The 27,842-nt window shown below is 34.9% G+C and overlaps 1 protein-coding gene across 49 annotated transcripts in view; it reads right to left on the reverse strand.

Annotated features, from left to right (window-relative positions):
* The window catches only part of RIMS2 (regulating synaptic membrane exocytosis 2), a 653,442-nt gene that overhangs the window by 86,532 nt on the left and 539,068 nt on the right, over positions 1-27,842 (reverse strand). For 34 of the 49 annotated variants that reach the window (XM_066265863.1, XM_066265860.1, XM_066265865.1 and 31 more), the window contains one exon: positions 12,556-12,797. The exons of the other annotated variants lie outside the window; for them this stretch is intronic. In XM_066265863.1, the coding sequence (XP_066121960.1) occupies positions 12,556-12,797 (242 nt within the window). The remainder of the gene's footprint in view (positions 1-12,555; positions 12,798-27,842) is intronic. 49 annotated transcript variants of the gene reach the window in all.

The following is a 27,842-nucleotide window of genomic DNA, read 5'->3' on the forward strand; positions in this document are numbered from 1 at the left end:
TGGGTGGTAAGCAAGGGAGGTGGAGCAATAGAGGAAAAAAGGACAAAAGCCCCTTATGGACAAGGACAACGGTGCAGTGATTGCCGGGAGGGAGTAGGTAGAGGAGGGTGTAGGGGGGATAAATGGTGATGGACAAGGACTTGACTTGGTGGTGGTGGGGGGGTGAATGCACAATACAGTGTACAGAGAGATGTGTTGTAGAACCAGGCACCTGAACCCTGTATAATTATGTTAACTAGTGTAATCCTAAGAAATACTATTTTTAAAAAGAGCAGTAAATTCCTCACCTATCAGAACAACAGCAACAAAATACACTTTTTGGACTAAAAGATATGTAAGTTATATTCTTATGTCAGTGTCAAACTTTATGCCTAAGTATACTAGATTCACTTTCCCATTATTTCAACCTCAAGCATGTAGGTTAAACCAGAATCTGTTGCTGTTGTCCCTCACAGTATATATATATATATAGTATATAAATTCAGCCTGACCTGTGGTGGCGCAGTGGATAAAGTGTCAACCTGGAAACGCTGAGGTTGCCGGTTCAAAACCCTGGGCTTGCCTGGTCAAGGCACATATGGGATTTGATGCTTCCTGCTCCTCCCCCCTTCTCTCTCTCTCTCTCTCTCCTCTCTCCTCTCTATAATGAATAAATAAAAAAATCTTAAAAAGAAAAATTCAGATCCTATACAGTTGAATTTAAATCTCTTTTTAAAACATCATTCGGCTTTCAATTGTTTCTAACAGAAAATACACACACACACACACACATACACATACACACACACACACACACACACACACTGAAAACACAGGGTGATTATTTGTGAACCATATTTATAAATATAGAAATTTCCACACAAACCAAACACAAAGACAGAAATGCACCTTATACTACGTGCAACATTTTATACCATTCAACAGGCATTTGCTGATATCCTACTGTGTACAAAGTATCCAACAAGAGTGGGGGTGGATGAGAAAATGAGCCAGACTGGGATAGTATCTCCCATGACACACTTTTAAGTCACTTTGCACTTTTCTATCAAGGCAGGCTTTGTAATTTTGACTAATTATGACTTTATTTGTTTAGTTCTGTCTCTCCTCACTGGAGCAGATACCCCATTAGGAGGATACCAGTTAACACACATCCTGGTATCTGTCACAGAGTAGAAATTAAGTAAATATTTACCGAGTTACAATATAATGTTATGTTAAGATGTTATAAGGTAGTAAACAAGAGTGTCAGTTAAAAAAAATTCACTTCGTTTAACATTAAAAAGTTAGAAGAAATTGTCCATTTAGAGCAGCATGAGAGAGGAAAGATGAATTCTGCCTTGTTTTTCATTCTACAAAGTCTTCAAGACCAAATAGCTTTCAAAGCCCCAGGGAACAGTGAACCAACACTCATACCTTTTTCCATGTGTTGGCGGAAAGAGCTATCATTACTCCTGGTAGAATTTTATATTGTTCAAGTAGGGCTTTATTAAATTTCCAACAAATACCTGCTACCGTCTCTTTGGAAGTCTTCCTAGAAACTAACTGGAACAGGACTCAACTGAATGAAAAGGACCTAGTAGCTCCATATACCTATTCAAAATGTATGGAAATTTCATTAAAGATGGCTTTTACCTTAAAATTGCATTTCTGTCTATAGGCTGATATTCAAAAACCCTGAAACACTTTATTTAAATAAAATTAAAAGACTTCTTTCCCTCCATATGTACATCTCAGCTTACAATTAAATTCTTTATGGTTTAGTGATTTACAGTTACTAGGCTGTTAGTGATTACTAGCAAGTAAAATGCCTTTGGTTATTTATGTCTTAAAATTTTGTCCAATTAAATTAAATAAAGCTTACATTAAATTAAAAGTAATTCCCTGAGAAATTTTTATTTTGAAAAGAAAGTGATTTTCTTCTTCATGATATGGAAAGAGATAATTATAAAAATAAAGTTAGCAACAGTGGTGTCCTAGAAAGAGTTCCAGCTTTGGGGTGTATCTATCATGAAACTTCTTCTGATTCTCAGTTTTCTGATAATTGAAATGGGGACAACAACGCATACATATAAGGTAATGAAAATGAAAACGAACAATTCATGCTATTGCTAATTATGTTTTTTAATAACTGGTGAGCATATAGTGTAAATTGTGAAGATTTACTTTTAGTTCCATTCCCAGAAAACATAGAATGTAAGTAATAATTTTTATAAAATATCTACAATATTTCTTGAGTCCTCCCCCTTATCCTTCTCCTGCCACTATTATCATTATGGTAAGCAGAATGGCCCCCCAAGATGCCCATGCATTATTTTCTAGAATCTGAAAATATGTTGTGCTATATGGCAAAAGGCACTGCGCAGATGTAATTAAAGTTAAGGACCTTAAAACAGGGAGATTATCCTGGATCATCTCAGTGGGTCTGATTTAAAGATTCCTTAAAAGCAGAGAACTCTCTTGAACCAGAGGGCAGAAGAAATGTAGCAAAACGGGAGCTCTCAGAGAGCTCAGAGCACAAGAAACATTCAGTGTGCTTTAAGATGAAGGGGGCCATGAGTCAAAAGGGGAGCTCAGTGCTACAAAAGCAAGGAGTTGAATTCTGCAACCTCCTGAATAAGCCTGGAAATGGAGTCTTCCCTAGAGCCTTCAGATAAAAACCCTGCCTTGATAGCGCTGATTTTGTCTTGTGAGACACTGAGCAGCGAACCCAGCCGAGCTTACCCAGACTTCTGACAGATGGTGAATTTAAGTTGCTAAATTTGTGGAAATTTGCTATGGCAGCAATAAAAAACTAATTGACCAGGCAGGCTTTCATCATCTCTGCTCTGAACAAATAAAATCATCTCTTATTCTTGAACTCTAGATCCTTATTGACAGACTCTTTCTAGCTCTGATTGTCATGACCTGTTCCAAATCCTGAATAGCTCCCTATTGCCAACTCTATAGTTTTAACTACTTGGATTGATGTTATGTTATTTGTATCTGTCCCCAGCCACTATTGTTAGTCTCATCTCCCACTGTGTCAAATACTTTCTTTTCTGCTCATACATAAACAGCATTTTCGTATCTCTAAGTCTAATATTGTCCATGTCTGAAATGTCCATGCCTGTTCTCAGCATCCTCACTGTTTAAACATTATCCACAATTCAAGGCTCAGATCAACTGTTATTTGGCATCAGTATTAGAAGTGATCATTTCTACTGTTACACTAATACAATAATATTAATAATAATAGCTAAGCTAATGGTAATATTAACAAAAGCAGATGCTATTTATTAAGAACTTAGTAAATGCTGGACAATGTTTTAAGTGCTTACATAAGTGCTCCTAACAACCTCATGAGGTTGAAAAATATGATTCCATTATTTTTATAGCTGAGGAAGTGGAGCATAGAGATGTTAAATAACTTGCCCATGTAGCAGTGCTGAGATCTGAACTCTGTAGCTCTAAAATCCGTTCTCCACCCTATTACACTTCCTTACAGAATATTCTTTGTACCTCATGCTTGTCTTCATCATGCTCCACTTTGTTTTATATTTACTTAAGCCTTTTAGTGATTTGAAGACCCTTGAGTATAAAAGCTATGAGAAAGAAGGACTAAGTATTGTCTTCCACAGTATATACCAAAATGCTTTCTTTGCAAGTATTGTAGTTGATAAAAAAATATTTAAAAAAAATTTATGGCAATATTTGCATTTTAGGGAAATGATTTAAAAACCATAAGAATACATTAGCAAATTTTTAACAATTTGAATGAGTGTAATCTTTATGTTTGGGAAGGAATAATGCAAGACAATTTGCATGTGTAGATGTAAGTGGTAGTTTCTTAATAGTTTTCAAGGGTCTATTTATTCTTTCTACAAATGATAACAAGACACTAGAATATGAGATAAATATTCAACATATTTATAAGATCATTTTTTTAATTCATTTTAGAGAGGATAAGGAGAGACAGAGAGAGGAGAGATAGAGAGAGAGAAGGTGGGGAGGAGCTGGAAGCATCAACTCCCATATGTGCCTTGACCAGGCAAGCCCAGGGTTTCGAACCAGTGACCTCAGCATTTCCAGGTCGACGCTTTATCCACTGTGCCACCACAGGTCAGGTTATAAGATCATTTTTAAATTTTAAAACTTCAATGTACCAATTTAATATCTTGAGGAAAACAATTTTAAGTTACCTTGTCTATAACAAAGGTGAATTAACTGGAATTGTCCATTCATTCATTCATTCTAAAAAATACTGAATATTTAGTAAATATCAACTATTATCTTAGGTACCAGAGATATTAAAATGATAAAATATAGTTCCTCCCATCAAGGACTTTATAGACAAATAAATAATAATTCAACATGTTATTAATACACAGATGATTCTTAAGAATCTGAAAACCAGGTTTATATTTTTCTATTATAAAAAGCATTTTTCTTAACTCAACAATAAAAAAAATCAAACGAGCCAATTAGAAAATGGGCAAAGGATTTGAATAATTTCCCTAAAAATATATACAAACAGCCAATGAGCACATAGAAAGATGCTCAATATCACTAATCATTAGGGAAATGTAAAATAAACTACACTGAGATACTACCTCATCCATTAGCCATAGGATGGCTATGATTAAAAAATAACAAGTGTTGGCAAGGATATGGAAAAAGTTGGACCCTTGTACACTGTTGGTGACAGTGTTAAATGATGCAGCTACTATGGAAAACAGTGTGGCAGTTCCTAAGAGAAAATTAAAATAAAATTACTATATGACCCAACCATTCATTCTACTGTGAATATATGCTCAAAAGAACTGAAAGCACGGTCTCAAAGAGATAAAGGTTCATAGCAACCTTATTCACGACTGTTAGAAGGTGGGTATGACCCAAATATCCATTGAATAATAGTCATCCTTAAAAAAGAAAGATAATCTGACATGCTACAACATGCATACAACTCAAGGAAGTGATGATATGCGACACAAACCAGTCACAAAAGGACAAATACTGTGTAATTCCACTTACATGAGGTACGCAGTGTAGTCAAATTTAAAGGAAATAAAATGTAGTTGGCAGAAGTTGGATGAGGAGGTGGATGGAGAGTTGTTTAATGGACACAGTTTGAGTGCTGGAGATGAACAGAGGTGATGGTTGGATGTGAAGGTCTTATTGTCACTAACTTGCACACTTAAAAATGGTTAAGGTGGTAAATTTCAAGTTATGTTTTACCCCAATTAAAAAAGTCAAAATAAGATTTTTTAAGAACAAATAATATGAAATTCAATTAAAACTTAAGAAATGCTGAATTAATTTTCATTAATAATAAAATTGCTTTCATTCTCAGGTACTTGCTGATCCTGCCTGGCTACAGAAGTTTTTTAACAGAATAATATGTTAATATAGCTTTCACTTATAAGAAATAGTTTGTTTATTTCAATTATATTACATACTTGAATCACTTGAACTTATTAGCAAATTACAAATAGTAGAATCACTATGAATAACTTTAATTAATGGCTGATAGTATTATAATTTCAAAAATGAAATATATAACTAAATTTAGTGTTAAAGGCACATTCTTTGTTAAATCTTTAGTATGTTAGATATCCCATGGTGTTAGTCTGATTTCTAATGACATGAAAAGACAATTCCAATACCACTACTTAACATTTCAATTCTTCATTTTCTTAATTTCTCTGTTAGTAGACCTGTGAATTCAGCAAACAATCCCTAAGAACTATTACATACCAGAACAGTGGTTTTGAGCCTTTGGAATTACGTTCTAGACCAGCTGTCTTAAATATTTTTAAATATCACCTTCCCTCCATTTCAATAAAAATTATGTATAAATGCTACATATATTCTGTGATACTTTTGCAATTCCTAAAACATACAAATACTTTGAAAGATTCAAATGCAATATATATTTGCAAATCATTATTTCTAATGGTAAATTAAGACCCTAAGCTCTCAGGAAAAATGTTTAAAGTAATGTGCTGATAATTTTCAAAAATATGGGTTTTCTTACCAAACCTCTTTTCTCTTTTTCCTGAGCACTCCCTGAACTACATTTCCCAACCACTTACTTTTTTTTCTTTTATTTTTCTTAAATGAGAAGTGGGGAGCCAGAGTGAAAGACTTCCACATGCACCCAGACCAGGATCCACCCAGCAAGCACCTTATTGGGGGATGCTCTGCCCATCTGGAACCAGTGCACTGTTACTCGGCAACCAAGCTATTTTAGTGCCTGAGGTGGAAGCCATGGAGCCATCCTCAGTGCTCTGAGCCAACTTGCTCCAACTGAGCCATGGCTGTAGGAAGGGAAGAGAGAGATAGAAAGAGAGAAGGGAGAAGGGGAGGGGTGGAGAAGAAGATAGCACTTCTCTTATGTGCTCTGATTGGAAATTGAAGCCGGGATGTCCATGCACCAGGCCAATGCTCTACCATGGAGTGAACCTACCAGGATCCCAACCTCCTATTTTCTATCATCGGTCTTGTGATTGAGTTGAAGACAATGAAATACAAGCAGAAGTGACTTTGCTATTTCCATTTCTTGCTCATAAAAACTTCCCATACACTGGCTGAACAGAGAGGGCCCCAAGGCCCCAAAGAGGGTAAAGCCACAGACAAACAGAGCCCCAAACCATGAATGACTGTAAGAAAAGCAACTTTCTCAACGAGGAATAATTGCATTGGGCTGATATTTGTCAATAAATAAACATCTTTTAAATTAAGTTTTCGAGGTTTATAGAACAGCTGGAATTATGCTAGTTAATAAATAGAGAAATTTGAAGGTCTGCTTCCAAATTCAGTTTTCTCATACTTACTTTTAATGACATCATAATTGAAAAAGAAACTTAATAAAGACAGACCATACACAATATAAACTATAGATGCATGGTAAGGCTTATTATTAATAATATTAATGTAAATCTATATTTTATTAGTATTGCTGATAACTTTGAATTTTTTGGTGAGCTTCTTGTCAGATCTTAGAGTATCACTGTATTTATGTCATCAATGGCTGATGAAGAGCTTGACTAAGAGAAGTTTCAGATCTACTTTTTTGGTGTGTAATTGCAATGTTAGATTATATTTGACTGGCAGTTTCATTTCAAGAAAATGACAGTTTCATTACCCTAAGTAATCCTAGCCAGTGCAATGGCATCACATGCTATCTGTTGATTACTCCCAAATTACATCCTTTGTCTTGAACTAATTAGCTTTAAATGCATATCCAACTAACCATATAACAACTGCATTTAAATGTCTTAATGTGCATCTCAAAATCAACATGTCTAAAATAAAATTCTTGATTCCTCTATGAGGCTGAATTGGCTATTGATGTCTTACATCTATAAAGTGATTTTTAAGTTTCAGACCATTTTCTTACATATTAAAAAATATTTTTATTGAACTTATTGTGGGTGACATTGGTTAAGATAATTATATATGTTTCAGGTGTACATTTCTTTTTTTTTCAATTTTTTTTTATTGATTTAAATGTATTGTGTTTACATAGATTCAAGTGTCCCACCAAATACATCCCCCTCCACTCCTGTGTTCACTCAACATCCCCCTTGCCCCCTCCCCCCAATGCCCTCCCTCCTTCCCTCCAGGATTTGCTTTTCTGCTCTCTATAATGCTGCATTATATGTATGTGTGTGTGTGTGTGTGTGTGTAATATATCATCTGTATATTGAATTGTGGTGTTTATCACCCTAAGTCAAGTCTCCTTCCATTTCTATTTACCCCCTTTTACCCTCCTCTAGCTCCTTCCACTCCCTTTCCCTCTGGTAATCTCTATACTGTTATCTGTGTCTATGAGTTTTTTTCCTTAATCTCTTCACCTTTTTCACCAGTCCTCCAATCCTCCTCCCCTCTGACAGCTGTCAGTCTGTTCTCTGTATCTATGAGTATGTTTCTATTTTGTTTATTTTGTTCATTAAATTCCACATATAAGGGAATCATGTACTTGTCTTTCTCTGACTGGATTATTTCACTTAGCAGAATGCTCTCCAGGTCCATCTATGCTGCCCTGTTGAGAAAGCTGGCATCAATTCCATCTGCCAGATGCACATTCTGTAACTCAGATTTGTTAAGTAGATTTTTAAAGAGGCCATAGTTGATAGTTTATATAATCCCGAGTAAGCAATAGATTCCAAGCCTCCTTATTCTTTCTATATGCTTTCTATTAGGTTATAATACCTAGTAAGTCATATTTAATCCATATTTAATCTTTAGAAATGGTAAGTTTAAAGGTGAGTTTCCAATTAACAGGAAAAGGAACATATAAAATAGCATAGCAGAAGAGATATAACTTAGCTGCCATGTGTAGGGGCCAACAACCTTTATAGATGGCTTCTCCCTTGCGAATTGTTCATCTGTGATTACTATATCATCCAGAATAATTTAACTATTCTTTAGTAAGATCTCATTTTGCTGAGTTTTTTACATTTCAGGAAGCAAGTAAGCAGTCTGTCTGGTCTTGTTTTGCAATGATATTTATTTTTTAAGGGATAAATATCATCTTAAAAATTTGAAAACTTTATGGTATATCATTCAGTAAATGATAACTTGAACTTAATTATATGGAGGCCAGGAAAATCAAGAGAATACTAAATGAATCTTTGAAAGTGTAAATATATTAGTTAAAAATTTATTTCAGTTACTCAGTACACACACACACACACACATATGTCTAAACAAAGGATCTATTGTAAAATCCAGTATCAAAAAAATTTATTATTTTAGTTATCAATATCACACAATCCAATAGTTTAGATATTAAACTTGAAGATTTCAGTTTTAAGTACCATTGGAGCTTTGATTATAATTTTTTCTTAAGAAAACATAAACATCTTACTTAAAACAAATAGATGGCCCTGGCCAGGTTGCTCAGTGGATAGAGCATTGTCTCAGCACTCTGAGGTTGCACAAACGAGAAACAACCAATGAAATGGAACTCAGTGGAACAATGAATTGATGCTTCTCTCTTCTTTTCCTTCTCTTTTTCTCTTTCCCTTCCTCTCTCTCTCCCTCTCAAATCAATGGGGAAAAGAAAGTAAAAGAAAGAAATATACATAGAGAATTTAGGAACCCATTGAAAATTTGGAGTCTAGTAACTAAAAAACAATTTGTTATTCTACAGGTACACGTAAGCTGGAAAATGTGCAATATTTTTAATTCGGTCTATAGGTTGAAGCCATAAGGTGGACAGGTAAAAATAATTGCACATTTTAGGAGCAATTAAAATCTTAGCTGTAAATTGTTATTGAGTATTAATTAAAATGTTGAAATAGGAATACTTTATTTTCTGCTATACTCTAAGTAGAAAGAAGCTCTAAGCTATAATAAAGAACCAGACTACATTTCTTTTTTTTTTCTTTTTCTTTCTTTCTTTTTTTTTTTTTTACAGAGACAGAGAGAGAGAATCAGAGAGAGGGATAGACAGGAACAGAGAGATGAGAAGCATCAATCATTAGTTTTTTGTTGTGCATTGCGACACCTTAATTGTTCACTGATTGCTTTCTCATATGTGCCTTGACCGCGGGCCTTCAGCAGACCGAGTAACCCCTTGCTATAGCCAGCGACCTTGGGTCCAAGGTGAGCTTTTGCTCAAACCAGATGAGCCTGTGCTCAAGCTGGCAAACTCAGGGTCTTGAACCTGGGTCCTCTGCATCCCAGTCTGATGCTCTAACCACTGCACCACCACCTGGTCAGGCCAGACTACATTTCTTAAATCTTCCAATATCACAATGTGAAGATTAAAAACCTATAACTATTCATATGTAAAAACCAAATCAATGTTTTACAAAATCTCACTTTATAGTTAATGGGTATATACTTTTTCAATAAAAATGTTGTCAAGAAAAGATATATGGGATATTTATGCCAGAACTATAAAGATATAAAATCGATCATTTAGAAACACTGATCATTCTCTTCTTGAAATCCTCTAGACTCCTAGCTTCTGTGACAGTACTTTCATAGTTCTTGTCCTTTCCTCATTATCATTCCTCTTGGTCTCCTTTATAAGCTCAGGAGTCATTGTTCTTCCTCTTCCCCTAACCTACCCTTTCTTTTATACTTCCAGTAGCCATTAATAATAGCACTATGACCATCTACCTACTGATGCAAGCCAGAAATACAAAAATCATCTTAGAATTCTCTCTCCTTCACTTCCCTATATCTAGAGTCACTAAATTAAATGGCTGACTACTAATTTCTTCTTTACTATTTCTCTGTAACTATCACTTCTCTCTATTTTTATTACAACTGACTTAATTTGATTCATTCAGACTCTTATCTGAATTATTGTACTACACTACTAATTCATTCTAAAGCACTCTTTACCAGATGCTGACTTAAGTTTACTTTTTCATTATAGCTCCACTAGAATATAAGCTCAAAGAGAAAGATCTCTTTTTTTGTTCATGTTTTCTTTAGGATACTTCCTGGCATATGGTAGATGCTTAAAAAATATCTGTTAGATAAATAAATGGCAGCCTGAATGTCCTACAAATTATGTAAATTATGTCCTATAAATTATGCAAATCTGACCAGATCTATCCTCTACTGATAACCTTTTAAAATTTCTTATAACCTATAAATTAATATTATCTACAGGATTCTCCATGATCTGGCCTCTACTTCTTTACATCTCTAGCCACATTCAGTCCAACATTTTCTAGTAAAATTACCTCACTGTCTATCATTCCTGTACATGTCATGCTTCCATGCCTTGGTTCATTATAATTTTTTATGGTTTCTATCTGGAACACTTTTCAAATTGTCCTATACTTGGTTAACATTTACTCTTCTTTCAGGTCTTAAATCAGGTATCATCTCCTTCAGGCATTTATTTCTGGAACTTCAGGTTGGATAAAGTGCACTTCCTCTGGGCACCCAGCACATTCCACCCAGTGGCAGTTTTACCGCTGACATATTACCTTGAAGCATTCTGTTTAAGTACCTATCTCCTACCAGAGTATAAGCAAGTCGGGTTAGAAACGATTTCTTATTCATCCTTGTTCTCCATGTGCTTGGTACATAGTAAGTGCTCAATATGTATTTAAAAACCCTGAATAAATGAAATCAATTATTTGGTTTAGCATCACATACCCTCTTACTTGTAGTCTTATTAATGTCTGTTTTAGGTTCTTAGTTTTATTTAATCAATAGATTTTATTTTTTAGAGCAGTTATTGTTTATAGATATTTGTAAGTTTTAAAAGGAAAAGTATAATAAAATAAGTTCTAACTGCCAGAGAAATAGAAAAAAAATTTCTAAAAGCCAATGTTTATGGTATTTGCATTGCATGGTTAATTATGCATGTATGTTAGCAATTAAAAATCATTTAAATACAATCTTTATGTTTATAAATCACATTTCTATTTCTATATTAAAATGCAAAACAACATTTTGAAACACTAAATGAAAAATCCCCATAACAATCATATTAAATATAGTGAGTAACAACCAGGTTATAAGTAATACCATCAAATAACTATTTCAATATTATTATTTTATAGTATTATAACATATTATATATTATATTATTATATATATTCAATAAAACTCAGATTCCAAACTCACTGTCACAGTTAATAAAATCAAGATTAGCCAGGTCCAAGAAAGAATGTATCTTTAAATTCTTTTGTGTTGCACATTTAAGTCTTGACTTTTGTGTACAAGAACCCTACTATTCAAACATAAATGAGATGTAATCCATTTGCCTATAATTTATTTGCTGTAAAAGAAACACCATATTATATGCTTTTGTTTGGTAAGTAGAAGATTTGCTATTATTTCCAAGATAACAGGGATTTAATGTTTAATTATCAACATCCATTTGAAAAAAATACATTGTTTTGACTCACAGATTTTTTAATTGCTAGTAGTGGTTTTTCTGAGTAGGAGTGTTGTATCTAATCTATTTCGGCAGATGTGCTTTAGCAACTGAGTCTTAAATTAGTCAAGCCTTGAATATCTTCACTGTCAGCAGATAATTGCTCCATCTCTGCTGCTGGAGAATGTTGTTGCTTGAAGTTTTAACGGAAATAAAACTGCGGTGAGAAAACTGATACTACTGGCAAACGCTGCTTACAAACTGAAAAAGACGTTAGGTTGTCAGCAGTAAAAATATATTAGTCACACAGAGTTCGAGGTATCATCTTGGTCACCATAACTTGCTGGGAATGAAATGGAATTTGGTTGGTTCTACCTTGAGAAATCTGCAGAAGAGCAAGTGTGTCATAGATCAGAATATCTTTACAAAGGATCAGCAACTGGCAATCAGGGGGACCACAGCTTGGCTTTTTCCTGAGGAAGAAAGACTTTAAATGCATTTCAAGAACAGTGGCTGAGAGGTTCACTTTAGAGCAGTTTCACTCATCACTGAAAAACAAAGTCAGTTATATTTTCAGAAAAATTGACTAGTTTGGTGTTCTTTCTCTCTGGAACATGTCATCATCCACATATTACTGCAATAAAAAGAGTAAAAGGAAAAGGATATGTCTTTTAATTGTAACTCAAAGATAAAGTCGAAAGTAACATAAAAATGCCTACCCGTTTGGCTGAGCTGAGAAGCGCTGCGACTTTTCCGCGAGAGACCAACAATAGCTACCATTTTGGCCCCAATGCTAGAGCGCCGCTTTTGGCTGCTGGTGCCCAGGGCGCCCACCGCGGTGTCAGATTGGCTGCCGTCATTCTTCTCCAGCGAGCACATGTCTCCGCTGATGCTGGTGCTTTTAGTCATGTTCTTCCCTGAGATGCCCATTTGTCTGCTTTGCATTTTGGATGTAAAGACACTGCAGGCCGATGGATCATTAAAAGTGAAGACGAGTAAAAAGGAAAAGACAGAAAAGGTATTTTAGATGAAACATCTAAAATTTAATTAAATTATATCATTTACAGGATATAGTTTTCGAATTAAAATTTTTCAAATACCATCGTCTTGAAACTATATAGGATAACCTTAACTCAACTATGAAAGATCTGACTTGTGATTTCATTTCTGGTGTCAGAGAAGACACTAGTTTGCAAGGCCATAGGGAAAAATAACTCATGAAAAACCAGTGGGCTCACTGAAGAGACTATGCTGTTCTGCAAGTGCAGATATGCTGTGAGGCAGCTGGAGAGCATAAGGAAGAAGTTTCCCAAAGCATTCTTCTTCAGCGTGATTCCCTATTGCCTTCAAAAAGAAATTAAATGAGTGAGAAAAGTTTTTTTAAATGGCCAAAATTACAGCATCCATTGCTAAGAGTGGCCTTTTAAAATAAATTTTTTCACTTTATGAAGAAAACTAATAAGGTTTACCTAACAATAACTAAATTTTCTAACAGGGATTGATGTTTTCATTAGCTTTGAATTAAAAAATAATTTATTTCACTTTATATAATTTTGTATTTATTGATATCGTCTATATTAAAAATATTTTCCTCTTGCATTCATTTGACCGAAAGAAAAATCATTATCAGTTTTATAGACAATGGTCAGAAAGCAATCAATGTGTCAATGAAGCACGCGAGCTGATTGATGAGCTGCTACACTAACACTGTGAATGGGAGTGATCAGAGACGGACTCTGGACTTCTCTAGGATTACTGGCATGTGGTAGGAGGTTGGGTAAGGGAAAGAATCTGGAAGCGGGCTATCCAGCTGGCCCCATAAACCCGGAAGACTGTGAAGGAAGTAACCTGACTTGCAGACATAGGAGGACATATTTGTACATCACCAATTTTTTTTTTTTTTTAGATTTTATTTATTCATTATAGAGAGGAGAGAGAGAGAGAGAGAGAGAGAGAGAGAGAGAGAGAGAGAAGGGGGGAGGAGCAGGAAGCATCAACTCCCATATGCGCCTTGACCAGGCAAGCCCAGGGTTTTCAACCGGCAACCTCAGTGTTTCCAGGTTAACGCTTTATCCACTGCGCCACCACAGGTCAGGCCTACATCACCAATTTTTAACTCAGTATTAGAAAGTCATAGTTTCTGTTTACTTTGATTCTGATAAATCTGGATATGTAGCATATAATTATAGAAACAAAATAAAAAATAAAACACATTAGAAATATTTTTATACATCATTTAAGAGATGAGAATTAGAAAACTGACCCATTAAGGGTCTTATCTCTAATTTGTTGGTCATAGTAAAAAAATAATTTTTTTTCTCTCTATCCTAGAGTAAAATCTGCTGAAAGGATACGATAATTTGTTAATTTTATTAATGTATGTACATTTTCTCCAAGTATTTAAGAAGCGAAAGGCTCAAAGTGAAATAAAAAAAATACAGTAGAAGGCACTATTTTATCCTTCTCTTTAGTTTCAAGGAAAATTAGGCATAAATGGCAGAGAGAGAAGCAAGCAGAGAGAACAGTGTATATGCTTTTCTAAACTCCAAATCTATCATTTTCAAGCTTATTTGGTTTTGCTATTTGCAAACAAACATGGGCTTGAATCCCAACTTCGCTGCTACTTAAGTGACTTCCTCTAAAAAGAGTTAATTGGTCTACTCTGATTCCACTAATTCTACTCAGGTTCCACTAATCTATAAAATTGGAATATTTTTTTTCTTCAAGAATATAGATAATATATCTGAAGTAAAAATTCAATAAATGTAAATTATAAAGTGGACAATAGATAAAATAAGGTTAAAGTCCTCCAACAAGTATTACATAAACACTTAACAGCATCAATAGAAACAATATCTGTAATTATAAATTTAAAACTTTTTAGATTAAAATGTTTAAATGCTTCTCATTTACCACCAGCATTATATAATGGAGAGTAGACTATACTGAGTTAAGAATTCTGGGTTTGTTCTTTGGCTTCACTGACTGATTTTGGGAGTTGTTTCCCTTTTTGGAACTCAGTTTCCTTGTTTTATACGCGAGAAGACATCAAGAAAGCACTAAGCAGAATGCCAGACACATAAGAGCTCCAAAACGTACTCTTTTCCTCTTTCTCATTATCACCATCATCCACTAAGCATCTATTAAATGCCTAGAACGGAAATATTGATAGGGTTCCCTTTATCTATTAAATGCTTTACTCCTCTAGCTATCTCTTGTTCCAAGGATTCAGAGCAAATAAACATAGAGATGCAACATGAGCTTTTCATAGTATGCTGTCATCAGAAAATGCATGGCATACCATAGAAAAATCAGTTTGCTTGAGATGAAGGCTTTGAAAATAATAAAATGTGCCTATACAGGCACAGTAACCTAGCATTCCTGTTATATAAGAATTTTTACCCCGAACATACATATATATACATGTTCATTGACTGCTTTCTCATATGTGCCTTGACCGGGGGCTACAGCGGAGTGAGTGATCCCTTGTTCAAGCCAGCGACCTTGGGCTCAAGTCAGCAACCTTGGGCTTCAAGCCAGTGACCTTGGACTTCAAGCCAGTGACCTTTGGGCTCAAGCCAGTGACCCTGCGCTCAAGCTGGTGAGCCTGCGCTCAAGCTGGATGAGCTCACAATTAAGCTGGCGACCTCGGGGTTTTGAAACTTGGATCCTCCACGTCCTAGTCTGATGCTCTCTATCCATTGCACTACTGCCTGGTCAGGCTGAACATATATTTCCTTAAAAAAACCACCTAATATATCATCTACCAAAGAGGTCAAAGATATACTCACAAAATATGGCTTATTGTACCTTGTGATTTTTGCATTTTAATATTCATGGATGAATATAAAAGGCATAAAGAACTTGGGCAAAATCAAGGAGGATACGATAAATACTAACTGAAAGTGATAAATCAGTGGGTAGATTAGTATTTAATTATCATTTGATTTTAAAGAAGTACACTTCTCTTAAACCTAGCAACTTGGATAATGTATTATCTACAAAAAAAGGGGGTTATTACAATTTTTGTAAGAAGGATCTACTTCTCATCTCCTTGAAACTTTGAGCTCACCAGGTGAGTTTATAAATAGTTGCCCTGGGGTGCTGCGCTGTGAGGGGAGGGAGACTGTGAGGGAATCACAATTGGTTTCCTTCCTTTGCTCATTGGACTGTCACTTAAAATCACAAGGTAACAATGTTGCCAGAAAACAAGCTATCAACCAAAAATTTTAAAGTTTTGGGGCTCTTGATTTATGGAATAGTCTGCAAACATGTGTGATCATTTGGAATGCCCATTGTGGTCAAGAAAGCAAAGACTCATTGCATTATCAATTACTTTTAAAAAGAAAATTTGTAAGGATCTGGTAATATAATACATTTTCATTGCTGCTGGTCATCTCAGTAATAGAACTCTGAAGAGCATTTGGCAATACATATCGAAAACCTTACAAAAAAGCCTGCCTTTTAACCTATCGATTCTATTTTTAGGATTTAGCCTAATGAAAAACTTAGCAATGTGTACAGATTCAGCAAGAATGATATATATTGAGAATTGATTACAACAGCAAAACATACATAAGAGAAAGTCCCATAAATCTCTAACAGTAGAGGGTGTCTGAATAAGTTATTTTCATAAATAAAATAGAATGTACCTTTGAAAATGCTGTTGTAAATAAATATTTATTGACATAAAATATGTTCTTGATATAAGAAAAAGGAGAGAAGAAGCAAATATTTGCAGGTTGGTTGGCTGACTGGCACACATACTAAATATGGATTTACCCTAATGCTAAAGAACACAGACAAATTCAGATGACAAAGGCTAGTCAGTGGCATAATTAGAAAGAAAAATTCACATTAAAAAAATAAAAAAATATTTCTTGCTAAAGTAGGTAGTTCGCGAAACCTAAATTCATGCTATGATCTACCAGTCACCTGCATAAGAGGGAGATAAAGGAAATATAAAGAAAAACAACTTGTCTGTTGAGAAAGTTTTATACTCTTAAGAAAAAGTATAAATGCATATATAAAAGCCTAGAGGAATACACTGTGAACAGTGTCCTAAAAGTAGTTTTAATTTTTTCTGGTTGATAATTATGCTTTAAATTTTTTTTTTTCTATTTAGTTTTTCCCAAAAAGGAGAGACTGGCAATAAGAAAATAAATTAAAATAGACAAATGAAACAGACAAACAAAAAGAGCAAATTCTCCTTCCTTTTACATAGGTGAAAGTATTCAACCCACACAGTTCATTCCAGAGGCTAAAGGTATAATAGCATGACTTTCAAGCTAATCTTAACATTTCTACACAATAACATCGGGTGTTGATATAGGATACTGAGTTTCAGAAAGAGACAGTGTTCTTACCTTTCTACATACTGCTTTATGCATGTTTTCTAATTTTTGCATTAGGAAAACAATGAAACACTAGATATTTGGTACTCTCAAAGTAAAAATATCTAAAATTGCCAATGCAAGTGATCTATTTCATGACATACACTCGTTGAAAGTTGTATTCTGAAGGATTTTTTAAAAGGTAAATCTAGCATTGTCAACCATTAGGAAAAAGGTACTGATTGAGAAGTAAAATATTTGTAAATATTCCCCCAAAATGTTATACAGCATCCCAAGGGTTACAGAAGTATGAGATTAAATAAAATGGAGGGTATGGCCATAGGGGGCAAAAAGTGTTAATGAAGAGATTTGAGTGAATAGAGCTAAGTGATTGGCTGTTAAGATGAAAGGTTTACTTCCTTTTTCCTTCCCTCTGTTGTGTTCTGGGGGCAGGTGCCAAGAGCTAATGAATACCTCTCACCACGATTAACTCATATTTGTTTACACAAGTTGATAGTCATTGGGCAGATGTCTGGATTATAAAATGTCATTTCTTGAATTCTGGCATATTCTCTGGTGTGTGTGTGTGTGTGTGTGTGTGTGTGTGTGTGTGTGTGTGTGAGAGAGAGAGAGAGAGAGAGAGAGAGAGAGAGAGAGAAACGCTGCTATTGTCTAACATACCTCTAATTTAAACATTTATCTATATTAAATACTCTCCCTAAAATGTGGAACTTGAAATTATTATTATTATCCAAATTTATGATTTAGTAAGCTTTATTTCACTGACTCAAATGATAATCTAAATTTTAGGCAAGTAGTCTCCATTTAACCAATGTTTATTGAACACACAAATATGGGATACAACATGTTATGACACAGTCTCTTAATTTACTGTCAAACAACATGCAAAATGCAAATATGGCTGCATAAGAGCATGGTCTTAACTTATAATTTAACTGAAATTCCAATGGCCAACACTAATATCAAGAAACCCTAATTGTTATACATTCAAGAAAACAGCTGTGAAGAGTATGTAAAAATTGGGTTTCTCATGTTAATTCTTTGATTTCTGGAAATGCCAAATTTAAAACAGTATTCTTAACGTTACTGCAGGCACTGTATATAAATGCATCCTATCAATATTCTATAATGTATTAGAATACCATCAAATTTCTTGGACAGTGTTGTGTGCCTATGCCACAAAGTTGATATCCAGCATTAGAAAAAAATAGTTATCTAATTAATAAAGTATATTTTTTCAAAAACATCTGCTTTGATTATAGCCATTAGTAATGAAGATCTGTGTCAGGTTCTTAGGTCTTGGGTCTCATGGTTGGAAGCAGTCAGAGCCTTGGTGGTTATAGGGAATGTCACTGTTTAGTTAGGATAATTTAAAAAGTAGCAGGAAGGCATGTGACTTCCAAAATTCCTTTCCCAACAGCTTGCAAGTGACTAAAATTCCACTATATTATCACAATGTCTAGATCCAAAACCAGATTGCTAACTAATGGTTTACCAGCGAAGTTTCTTTTACTTATTTTCCTAACTTAGTGTATGTGGATGTTAGAGATCATTGTTATGGTACTTTTAACCTCCAAATTTGTGAGACTAAAATACTTGTGTTAATTTGTGCAGTAGACTATGTTCCCAGTCATCATTACTGAAGTTTAAATTTGTTTTATGAGTCTCTCAGAAATCATCATGAATGAAAAGACAGTAATCTTTTTCAATGATTATAAGGACAGTAATATCTTGACAAGACGTCCTTCATCATATATACTGAGTCTTTTTTGTAACCATTTAAAAGAAGTCCTTCAGCTTGTTAGAAATCTAAACTGTTTTTCTTTCTCAGAGTCTAAGTCAGTCAGTCCTATACAGACTGTGACTGCTGTGGTATGATGTCTCAGCATGAGCAACACTAGATGTTCACGGTTAGGAAGTCCACTGAAATTGGGGCTAACACAGGGAAGTTAAGTGAACCATTTTTTTTTTTAGTTTACTGCATGGTTTTTGGACTTTTCCTACTACTATTAGAAATGTGAGAGATTTTAAGAGTAGCAAGATAAAACCATGCATTATATATAAAAAAAAGCACTGGCAGATTTTTCTGGAGCTAAAACATACGTTTCCCAATGTTCAGAATTTCTACAATATATGTGAGACATTAAGTATTGCATTTTTTTAACTCATATAAACAGAGCAAAATATACAGTGAGAATGTTGAGACTAAAGCTATGCTTCTCTAGGTATCAGCACTTTAATATTCTTTGGTTGGGGTAATCAACAAAATGAATCTATAGTTGTTTTGCATTGTTTGCCCCCCAAAAGGTGTTTTGAAAAGAGAATTGCTGATCAATATGCTTCATAGAGAAACAGATTTGAAATGGGCCTAATTCTTCATATTTAGATAATGAAGTACAGCAGTCCTTTTATTCATGGGGGATATATCCCAAAGACCCCAGTGGATGCCTGAAATCGTGGGTGTTATCAGGCCCTATATATACTACGCTTCCTCCTGCCCCAGCACACCTTTCACTTAAAGAAAGCATCACTATTTATGCGCTTAGGGCCATTAGTCAGTGTAATAAGGATTACCTGAGCACAAGCACCTCCATATTATGACAGTGGATCTGATTAAGAAGTGCTACGAAATGACTAATGGGCAGGCAGGTCACATTATACAGCTAAGATACCCTGTAAAAAGAGATGATTCACATTCTGGGCAGGGCAGAGCAGGAAGGTGTAAAATTTCATCATGTACCTCAGGATGGCAAATAACTTAAAAATTATGAATTGCTTCAATCTGAAATATCCCATTTAATATTTCTGGACTGAGGTGGACTACAGGTAATAAACAGTTACAGTGAAACCATGGACAAGGAGGCTGGGCAGGCAGCTACTGGAATTCTTCTATTTTTCAAGTTCTTTTAAGCTTAGGGCTTTAGTTTCTCATACAAAATATTTTATACTCAATTATTTGGTAGATAAGCAGTTCAACAATATTATGTGACTTACTCAAGGCAACAAGATCTGATAATTTTATCAAGAGGTGAAACCTAAATTTAGGTTCAAAGTCAAACAGAAATGGGTTTCTATCCTATTTCTATCATTTAATAGTTCATGACCTTGAGAATATTTCTTTACCTTTTCTGAGCATTAGTTTTCTCATCTATTTATTATATACATTTCCCCTTAAATGTAAGTTTTATGGGGCAAGGACATTACCTCTTTTGTTCACTGAGAAATCTTAGGTTTTAAAATAATGCCTGTCACATGGTGAGTATACAGTAAATATTTGTTGACTGAGTTAATTAATCTAACAAAAATAATAACTCTCACAAGGTTGTGACAAGGAATAAATGAAAAAAAATGTATACAGCATTTATTACACATTAAATTTTAGATCTAATTATTATATATGTTTATAATTACACAAGGACATTGAGACTTTAGTAAAAATATAAACTTAAGCTTGCTAGATTTATTTGAAGCAGTTATTTTACATAAACAGAAAAGTTCCGTGGCCTCAAATAAATGGCCCCTCAGACTTCATTTAGGTCAGTGGTCCCCAACCCCCGGGATGCGGACCGGTACTGGTCCATGGGCCATTTGGTGCCGGTCGCAGGGAAAGAATAAATAACTTACATTATTTCTGTTTTATTTCTATTTAAGTCTGAACAATGTTTTATTTTTTTAAAATGACCAGATTCCCTCTGTTACATCCGTCTAAGACTCACTCTTGACGCTTGTCTCGGTCACGTGATACATTTATCCGTCCCACCCTAAAGGCCGGTCTGTGAAAATATTTTCTGACATTAAACGGGTCCGTGGCCCAAAAAAGGTTGGGGACCACTGATTTAGGTGAATATGCCATGCTTTTTGTCATTTTAAACTTGAAAATATGTAATCCAATGAAAATATTTATAATTGTTACACATATGATTAGTTAATAATGCATATACAAGTAAATGCAATTTAACAGACATTTATTATCTATAAAATGTCTTACTATGGTTGGTATTGAATAACAAGTTACACACCTTTGGCACTAGGTGAAATGCTACACACAATCCATGCAAATAAAGTTACTCTTCCATTTTATTGATAAATAATGAGTAAAATGGGAAGTTCTCTTTATTTTACAGATTATCTTCCTGAAAACACTTCCAACCTCCAAAACTTTCTCATAAGCCCCTTTTTACAAAGAATGCCAATTTAAGTGCTGTATTGCTGCTTGTAGCTAAATGCTATTAAGACTGGACAAAAATGCCTAGTGAGATTAGAGACATAAGGATAACTGAGAAGAGGTCATCAAAAAGGAGTCACCACTGCCACCTGGGCACACTCGTGAAAATTGTTCACATGAAATGTTAAAGTATTACTTTTTCAAGCTGTGTTGAAAACTAACAACAATATCCAAGAGTATTATTACTTTCATTATATTTATAATTAGCCACTCTATGAAACCAATACACTTCCATTTTCAAATGAACTCATTCATCATAATAAAATAATAAAGATAAATAAAATTTAAGCAAATTGTAAATATTGTGTCTCAAACATGCTTCTTATAGTAAATTTATAGGCTACTTCTGCTTTTATGAATATTTATTGATAATAGGCTCTATTCCTTTAATAAACATAACCTGCTACTTCTCTTAAATTCATGTTTGAATGAGTAAATAATGAATGAAATATATAAATGCAAATACAAAAAAATATTATTCACCTTAACATGTCTTTGAGTATTTAATTATAAGCATGAGTTGATATTATATTTTATATTACACTAAATATTTATTTTATAATAAAATGTTGATTTAAGATTTTGAAAACAATGTTACTAATTGACAGTAAGTAAAAATCCTAATTTTTTAATTTAAAAATAAAATTTTAAATGTAACATTTATTAAATTCTACATGATTAAATCCTTATATTTTAAAATTCTCATGTTCCAAAATAAAACTTATAAACCCTCAGAACTTTTTGAATGATTATGTATAGGTTATTATAGAATAAAACTATCATATTGCTCAAGATTTATTATCAGTTAAAGTCAAATTTATATAAAAACAATTAGGCTGCATATATATTTTTACAAGTAGTCACATATGAAAGTTTAATGAAAAAATTATGAATTTAAAAGATAGGATTACCAATCAGATTGTTATATTAGAAAAAGACCAGAACTTTGTACCAATTTGATAGTATTTTTTTTTTTTAAAAAAACTACTTTCTTTCTTCTTTCCAACAAATCTGTATCTTTCCTAACCAAGATTTCTTAAACCATACTTCTCTCAGAAGAAACAAAGAGCTTGACTTTTTTTTTTTTTGTTTGTATTTTTCTGAAGCTGGAAATGGGAGAGACAGACTCCCGCATGCGCCGGACCGGGATCCACCCGGCATGCCCACCAGGGGGCCACGCTCTGCCCACCAGGGGGCGATGCTCTGCCCCTCCGGGGTGTCGCTCTGCCGCGACCAGAGCCACTCCAGCGCCTGGGGCAGAGGCCAAGAGCCATCCCCAGTGCCCGGGCCATCTTTGCTCCAATGGAGCCTCGGCTGCGGGAGGGGAAGAGAGAGACAGAGAGGAAGGAGGGGGGTGTGTGGAGAAGCAAATAGGCGCTTCTTCTATGTGCCCTGGCCGGAAATCGAACCCAGGTCCCCCGCACGCCAGGCAGACGCTCTACCGCTGAGCCAACCGGCCAGGGCCAAGAGCTTGACTTTTGAGTTCTTACTTTGTGGTATTATATTTTACGAAGTCTCTAGATCTGCATTGTCCAATACTAAAAGCTCTAACAACATGTGGCTGATAAACACTTGAAATGTGCCTCTGAGTGTAATATATACACCCCTACAAAAAGAATAAAATATACAGTATCTCTAATCTTTTTATATAAATATTTGAAATAAAAACATTTTGGATATATTGGGTTACATAAAAATATTCTTTTCCCCTGAGCAGGCAGTGGCGCAGTGGATAGAGCATCAGACTGGGATGCAGAGGACCCAGGTTTGAGACCCCGAAGTCGCCAGCTTAAGCACGGGCTCATCTGGTTTGAGCAAAAGCTCACCAGCTTGGACCCAAGGTCGCTGGCTCGAGCAAGGGCTTACTTGGTCTGCTATAGCTCCATGGTCAAGGACATATGAGAGAGCAATCAATGAACAACTAAGGTGTTGCAACAAAAAACTAATGATTGATGCTTCTCATTTCTCTCCGTTCCTGTCTGTCTGTCCCTATGTATCCCTCTCTCTGACTCTCTCTCTGTCTCTGTAAAAAAAAAAATCCTTTATCTTTATTTTTTTATTGTGCTTACTAAAATATTTAAATACATATGTGGCTCATATATTGTTATTGGACAATGCTGCTCTTGATAACTAGTTTAAATGGTATAAATATTTGACAGCAAAATATATGAAGTAAAATTTATGTTCCTATGTAAATTATAATTTTCCTTTGAGGTTAATTATAAAATTAGTCTTGTTCTGTGAATAAAATGAACAAATGCAAAAACTTTAAAGAGGCAAACAGTATCATTGACAAAACATTAAGCTTAATATAAAAAATAACTAATACAATTGACACTCAAATAAAACAAAATAAGTACATTAAAAGTGAAAATATAAAGCAGTAAAGAATATTTAACAAATATTATAAAGATAAGGCAAACCCATGCTCTAAAATGAAAATTTTTTCTATTTTAATATTTATTTGCATGGATTTCCATTCTGTTTACAGCAATGACTGACTCTTGAACAAAAAATATTTATGATTTGTGTATCTAGTAAGAAAGGTTATTATCTACTAGGAACTCAATTGAATTTAAGCAGGAGACTCACATCCACAATTCAGCTGCACCACTCATGCTGTAACTGAGTAATCTAATTAGTTATTCCTCAGTTGCCCTATTACATAAAATGGGGATAATATACCCAACTTTATTCAAAGAGTTGCTACCAGGCTATCTCATTTCTTTCTAGCTCATTTAATCAAATGTTTTTACCCTTCAACATTATAACTTTGAATCCCACACTTTTTCTCAAATTATCAGCACCCTCATCTTACTTAAAGTTATCTACCTCACTTAAGTTGAATTTCATAGCCCATCATTTCAATCACTTTTTAGCAAATACCCTCACATTTAGCAGTCCTTCTCATATGACATCCAAATGGCAGGACCCTTTGGTGAATCCTACTATTGCTTCTTCTATATCTATAGCTCAAGGTTTGAACATTATTGAAAATATCAGTAGGACAGTGATCCTGCAGTAATTCGCGTCATTAGCCTTAAAGTTTCTCTCCCCGCGCACATACCACTCTTCACACCAGCACTGCATTCCTTCTTCATGCTATTCAACCTCCTGCCTTTTGCTTTACTCTCAGCAGGAGAACCTTTCCTTATATTTCATAGGGAAAATGGAAGCTCTCAGAAGAAATTTCCTTATCTTTAAAATAAAATATATATATATATATATACACACACCATATTTATTTGAATGTACACACACACACACACACACACATCTCTAAGTTTAAGTGAGCTGACTCGGCTTCTTTTCTGAACTCCAAACTATCTACCTAGCACCTTCCTGTCAACAACCACGCAGACGTCACTCAGGATTTCACAAATTTGATGTGTCCCAAACTGAACTTAATTTTTAAAATCAATTCTATTCCTTTGTACTCTTCCCTGTTTCAGTAGAGAGGATAACTTTTCATCAAGTTGCTACATTTGGAAATCCAAGAGGCACCCTTGGTTTCTCCTTCTACTTTACCTCCACACCCAGTCTATCCTTAGTGCTTACAGAATCTACCCCTAAAATATATTTATATCCTCCCACCTCCCCATCCTAATTTTTACCACTCAAGTCCACGTCACTCTTGTCTACTTTAGTGCAACAGCATCCTAACTGCCCACGTTCCCTTTTCCATATAGCAGCCAGAATAATTTTTTTTCTGATACATAAATTGGGTTGTCACTCAACTGCTAAAAGTCTTCAAATGTCTTCTCACTGTACTTGGGGAAAACCCAAAATCTATAAAATGAAAGTTATCCCAAACTTTTCTTATCTCCCAATTATCAATCTATAAACCTAACTGCTTCTGTACCCTATTCTCTTCTTTTTCTTTCTATAGCAAACAAACAAACAAACATGCCCCTCTTTGCAAACACCAGTTCCTCTGCAGGAGCTGTGGGATCCCCACCCCATTCTCCAAGGTCCTGTAAGATGACATGAGTTGGCCCCTGTCCTTCTCTTTCACCTCATCTCATTTTTCTTTACAAACTACTTCTCAGCCTCTTTTAAATTCCTGGAAAATGTCAAGCACTTCACCTCAGGATCTTCCCATATATTGTACCTCACTTGAAAGACTCAGAATAACCTTATGAAATAGGGACTTACTCTCAGAACAGAAGACTAAAGCACAGAAAGGTTATGAAGTTTGCCAAGGGCTCACTGCTAGTAAGTCATGCAGCTGGTATTTAAACCCAGTATTCTGTCTAAAATGCATGCTCTTAGCCACCCTTCACTTGTGCTTCCAGATGAAAAAATTCCACTTAGCTTAAAGCAGGGCTTTAACAGGACAAACCTCAGACTGCATCAGAATAACCTGGGGGGCATTTTAAAGATGGATTCTCTGCCCCATTTCCAGAGCTTTGATTCAGTAGACCTGGCGTGGTGCCTGAAAATGGGCATTCTAACAAGTTTCCAGGTGATGCTGATATTGCAGACCCAGCAACCATATTTTGAGACTTGCTGGCTGGGTTTTATATATTAGTACAACTACTGTATTTCCCCATGTAAAAGACACATCTTCATTTTGGGGCCCGAAATTTGGAAAAAAAATGTATCACATAAAGTTATTGACCTCAAGTTTTATTCATCATAAAATTCATACAACTCCTCATTACTGTCAAACTCCCATCCATTAGCTTGTCCTCATCTGTGTCTGATGATGAGTCACTGTCTTCATATATTGTCTTGTCCTCAATTCTATCTATGGAAATGCAAACAAAAAAATCTACAACCACTGTTTAAGACGCACCCAGTTTTTAGTCCCCCAATTTTTCGAAAACAGGTGCATCTTATACATGGAGAAATACTGTATATCCCCTGTGAAAAGATGGTGAGCCTTCATTTGCCATTTGGTAAAAAAAAGTCTCAAGTCACTCCCTTTGTTTTGCTCAATTCTTTCAAATATGCATTTATTACCTACTGACAACTCGCTGCTACTCTGCCTCAGCTCACAGGCATTCTGCTACACTGTGGTACCTGTGCTTATCCGTTCTCCTATGTGCCTTAGGGATTTTACAGTCCCCAAGATCAGAGGTTTATTTAATCTCTGTCTATGCAGTAAAAAAATTAACAAATATTTATTTGTACATCTACCATAGTTGAGACACTGGAGTCAATGCTATATAAATTATAAGACATGGCATTTGTTCTGAAACTACTTATAACCCAGTTTGCTAAATAAAGTGTAAAGACAAAATAGAACCCAAGACAATACTTGATATCAATGAACAATAAAGACAACAAAGAATAAAGAATTTCAGATAATAAATTAAGAAACACCACGAATCTTCTCTGTCCAATTGCACATTTCACAACAGTCCTCCAGCCGTGTGGGCCGAGCAGCTGCCTGATGGCGTTCTCCACTGTGTTCCTAGTCTGAGACAGAAAGCATCCCCCTAACATGGAGAAGCCTCCTCCTTTCTGCCATTTAGCTCATCCTTCCGTCTTCCAGGAAGCACACAGTATATTTAGGTTATACCTACAGCCATATGCGGTCAAAGCATACAGGGAGATGTCAGCAGTATTTTTATTGATTTCTGTTATAAAATCCATTCTTAAGCCTCAGTTCTGTCCCTACATAAAAATAAGATCACCTTAGAGTACATTGCTGTGCTGTTCAGTTGCTTTAGAAAGTAGGGACAAAAGGCATAACAAGAAATTGTATTTCGATCTAGTCTGGAGTAACACTGAGGCATTGTTACATCAATTTGCATCTTAGCCCATCAAGGGTAAGATTCTGTAAGCAAAAATATTTTTTTCCATAAATTTAAAAGATATTGAGCCACTCTATTTAAAACAGTTGAAAGAGGAAGGTTCTTCTGAATGTAATGAAGTGACAGCTCATGGTTCTACTGGGGGAGATCCCCGGTTGTGCCAGTTTTACGAATGGGAATGATCTAGCACTAAATCTATCTTCTCCCAGGTACCATCTGATCAGCAGGATCACACAGCTAACATGGTCAAGATGTGTTTATCCAGTTCTGTGGAGGATGTTTAGACATTCCTCTGTCCTGGTGAGCTGCATATTTAAATATCAGACAATTTCTAAGGTAATGTTTTTTCAAAATGTTACCTAAACACTGACATTGGTCATAGATGAGTAAGATACTCATGTTCGTTGAATTAATGGTTTTACATAAACTTTGTTCCACTTTTGTGAATCCTTAGGTCACTTCTGAAGTAATTATTTAAATTAAAACAAATGCAACCTTAAGAGGCAATATTTTAGAATAGCCAAGAGCCGACATATTTATAGAAAAAACCTGAAGTAAGTAAATGCTCTAGAGTTAATGCAATTAAAATTTAAATAAATATGGTACTATATAATTTCCTACCTTTTACAAAAGTCATTGAAAAATTTAACTTTTTCTTAATGACT

Source organism: Saccopteryx bilineata, chromosome 3, assembly GCF_036850765.1.
Source record: "Saccopteryx bilineata isolate mSacBil1 chromosome 3, mSacBil1_pri_phased_curated, whole genome shotgun sequence".
NCBI classification, from domain to species: domain Eukaryota; kingdom Metazoa; phylum Chordata; class Mammalia; order Chiroptera; family Emballonuridae; genus Saccopteryx; species Saccopteryx bilineata.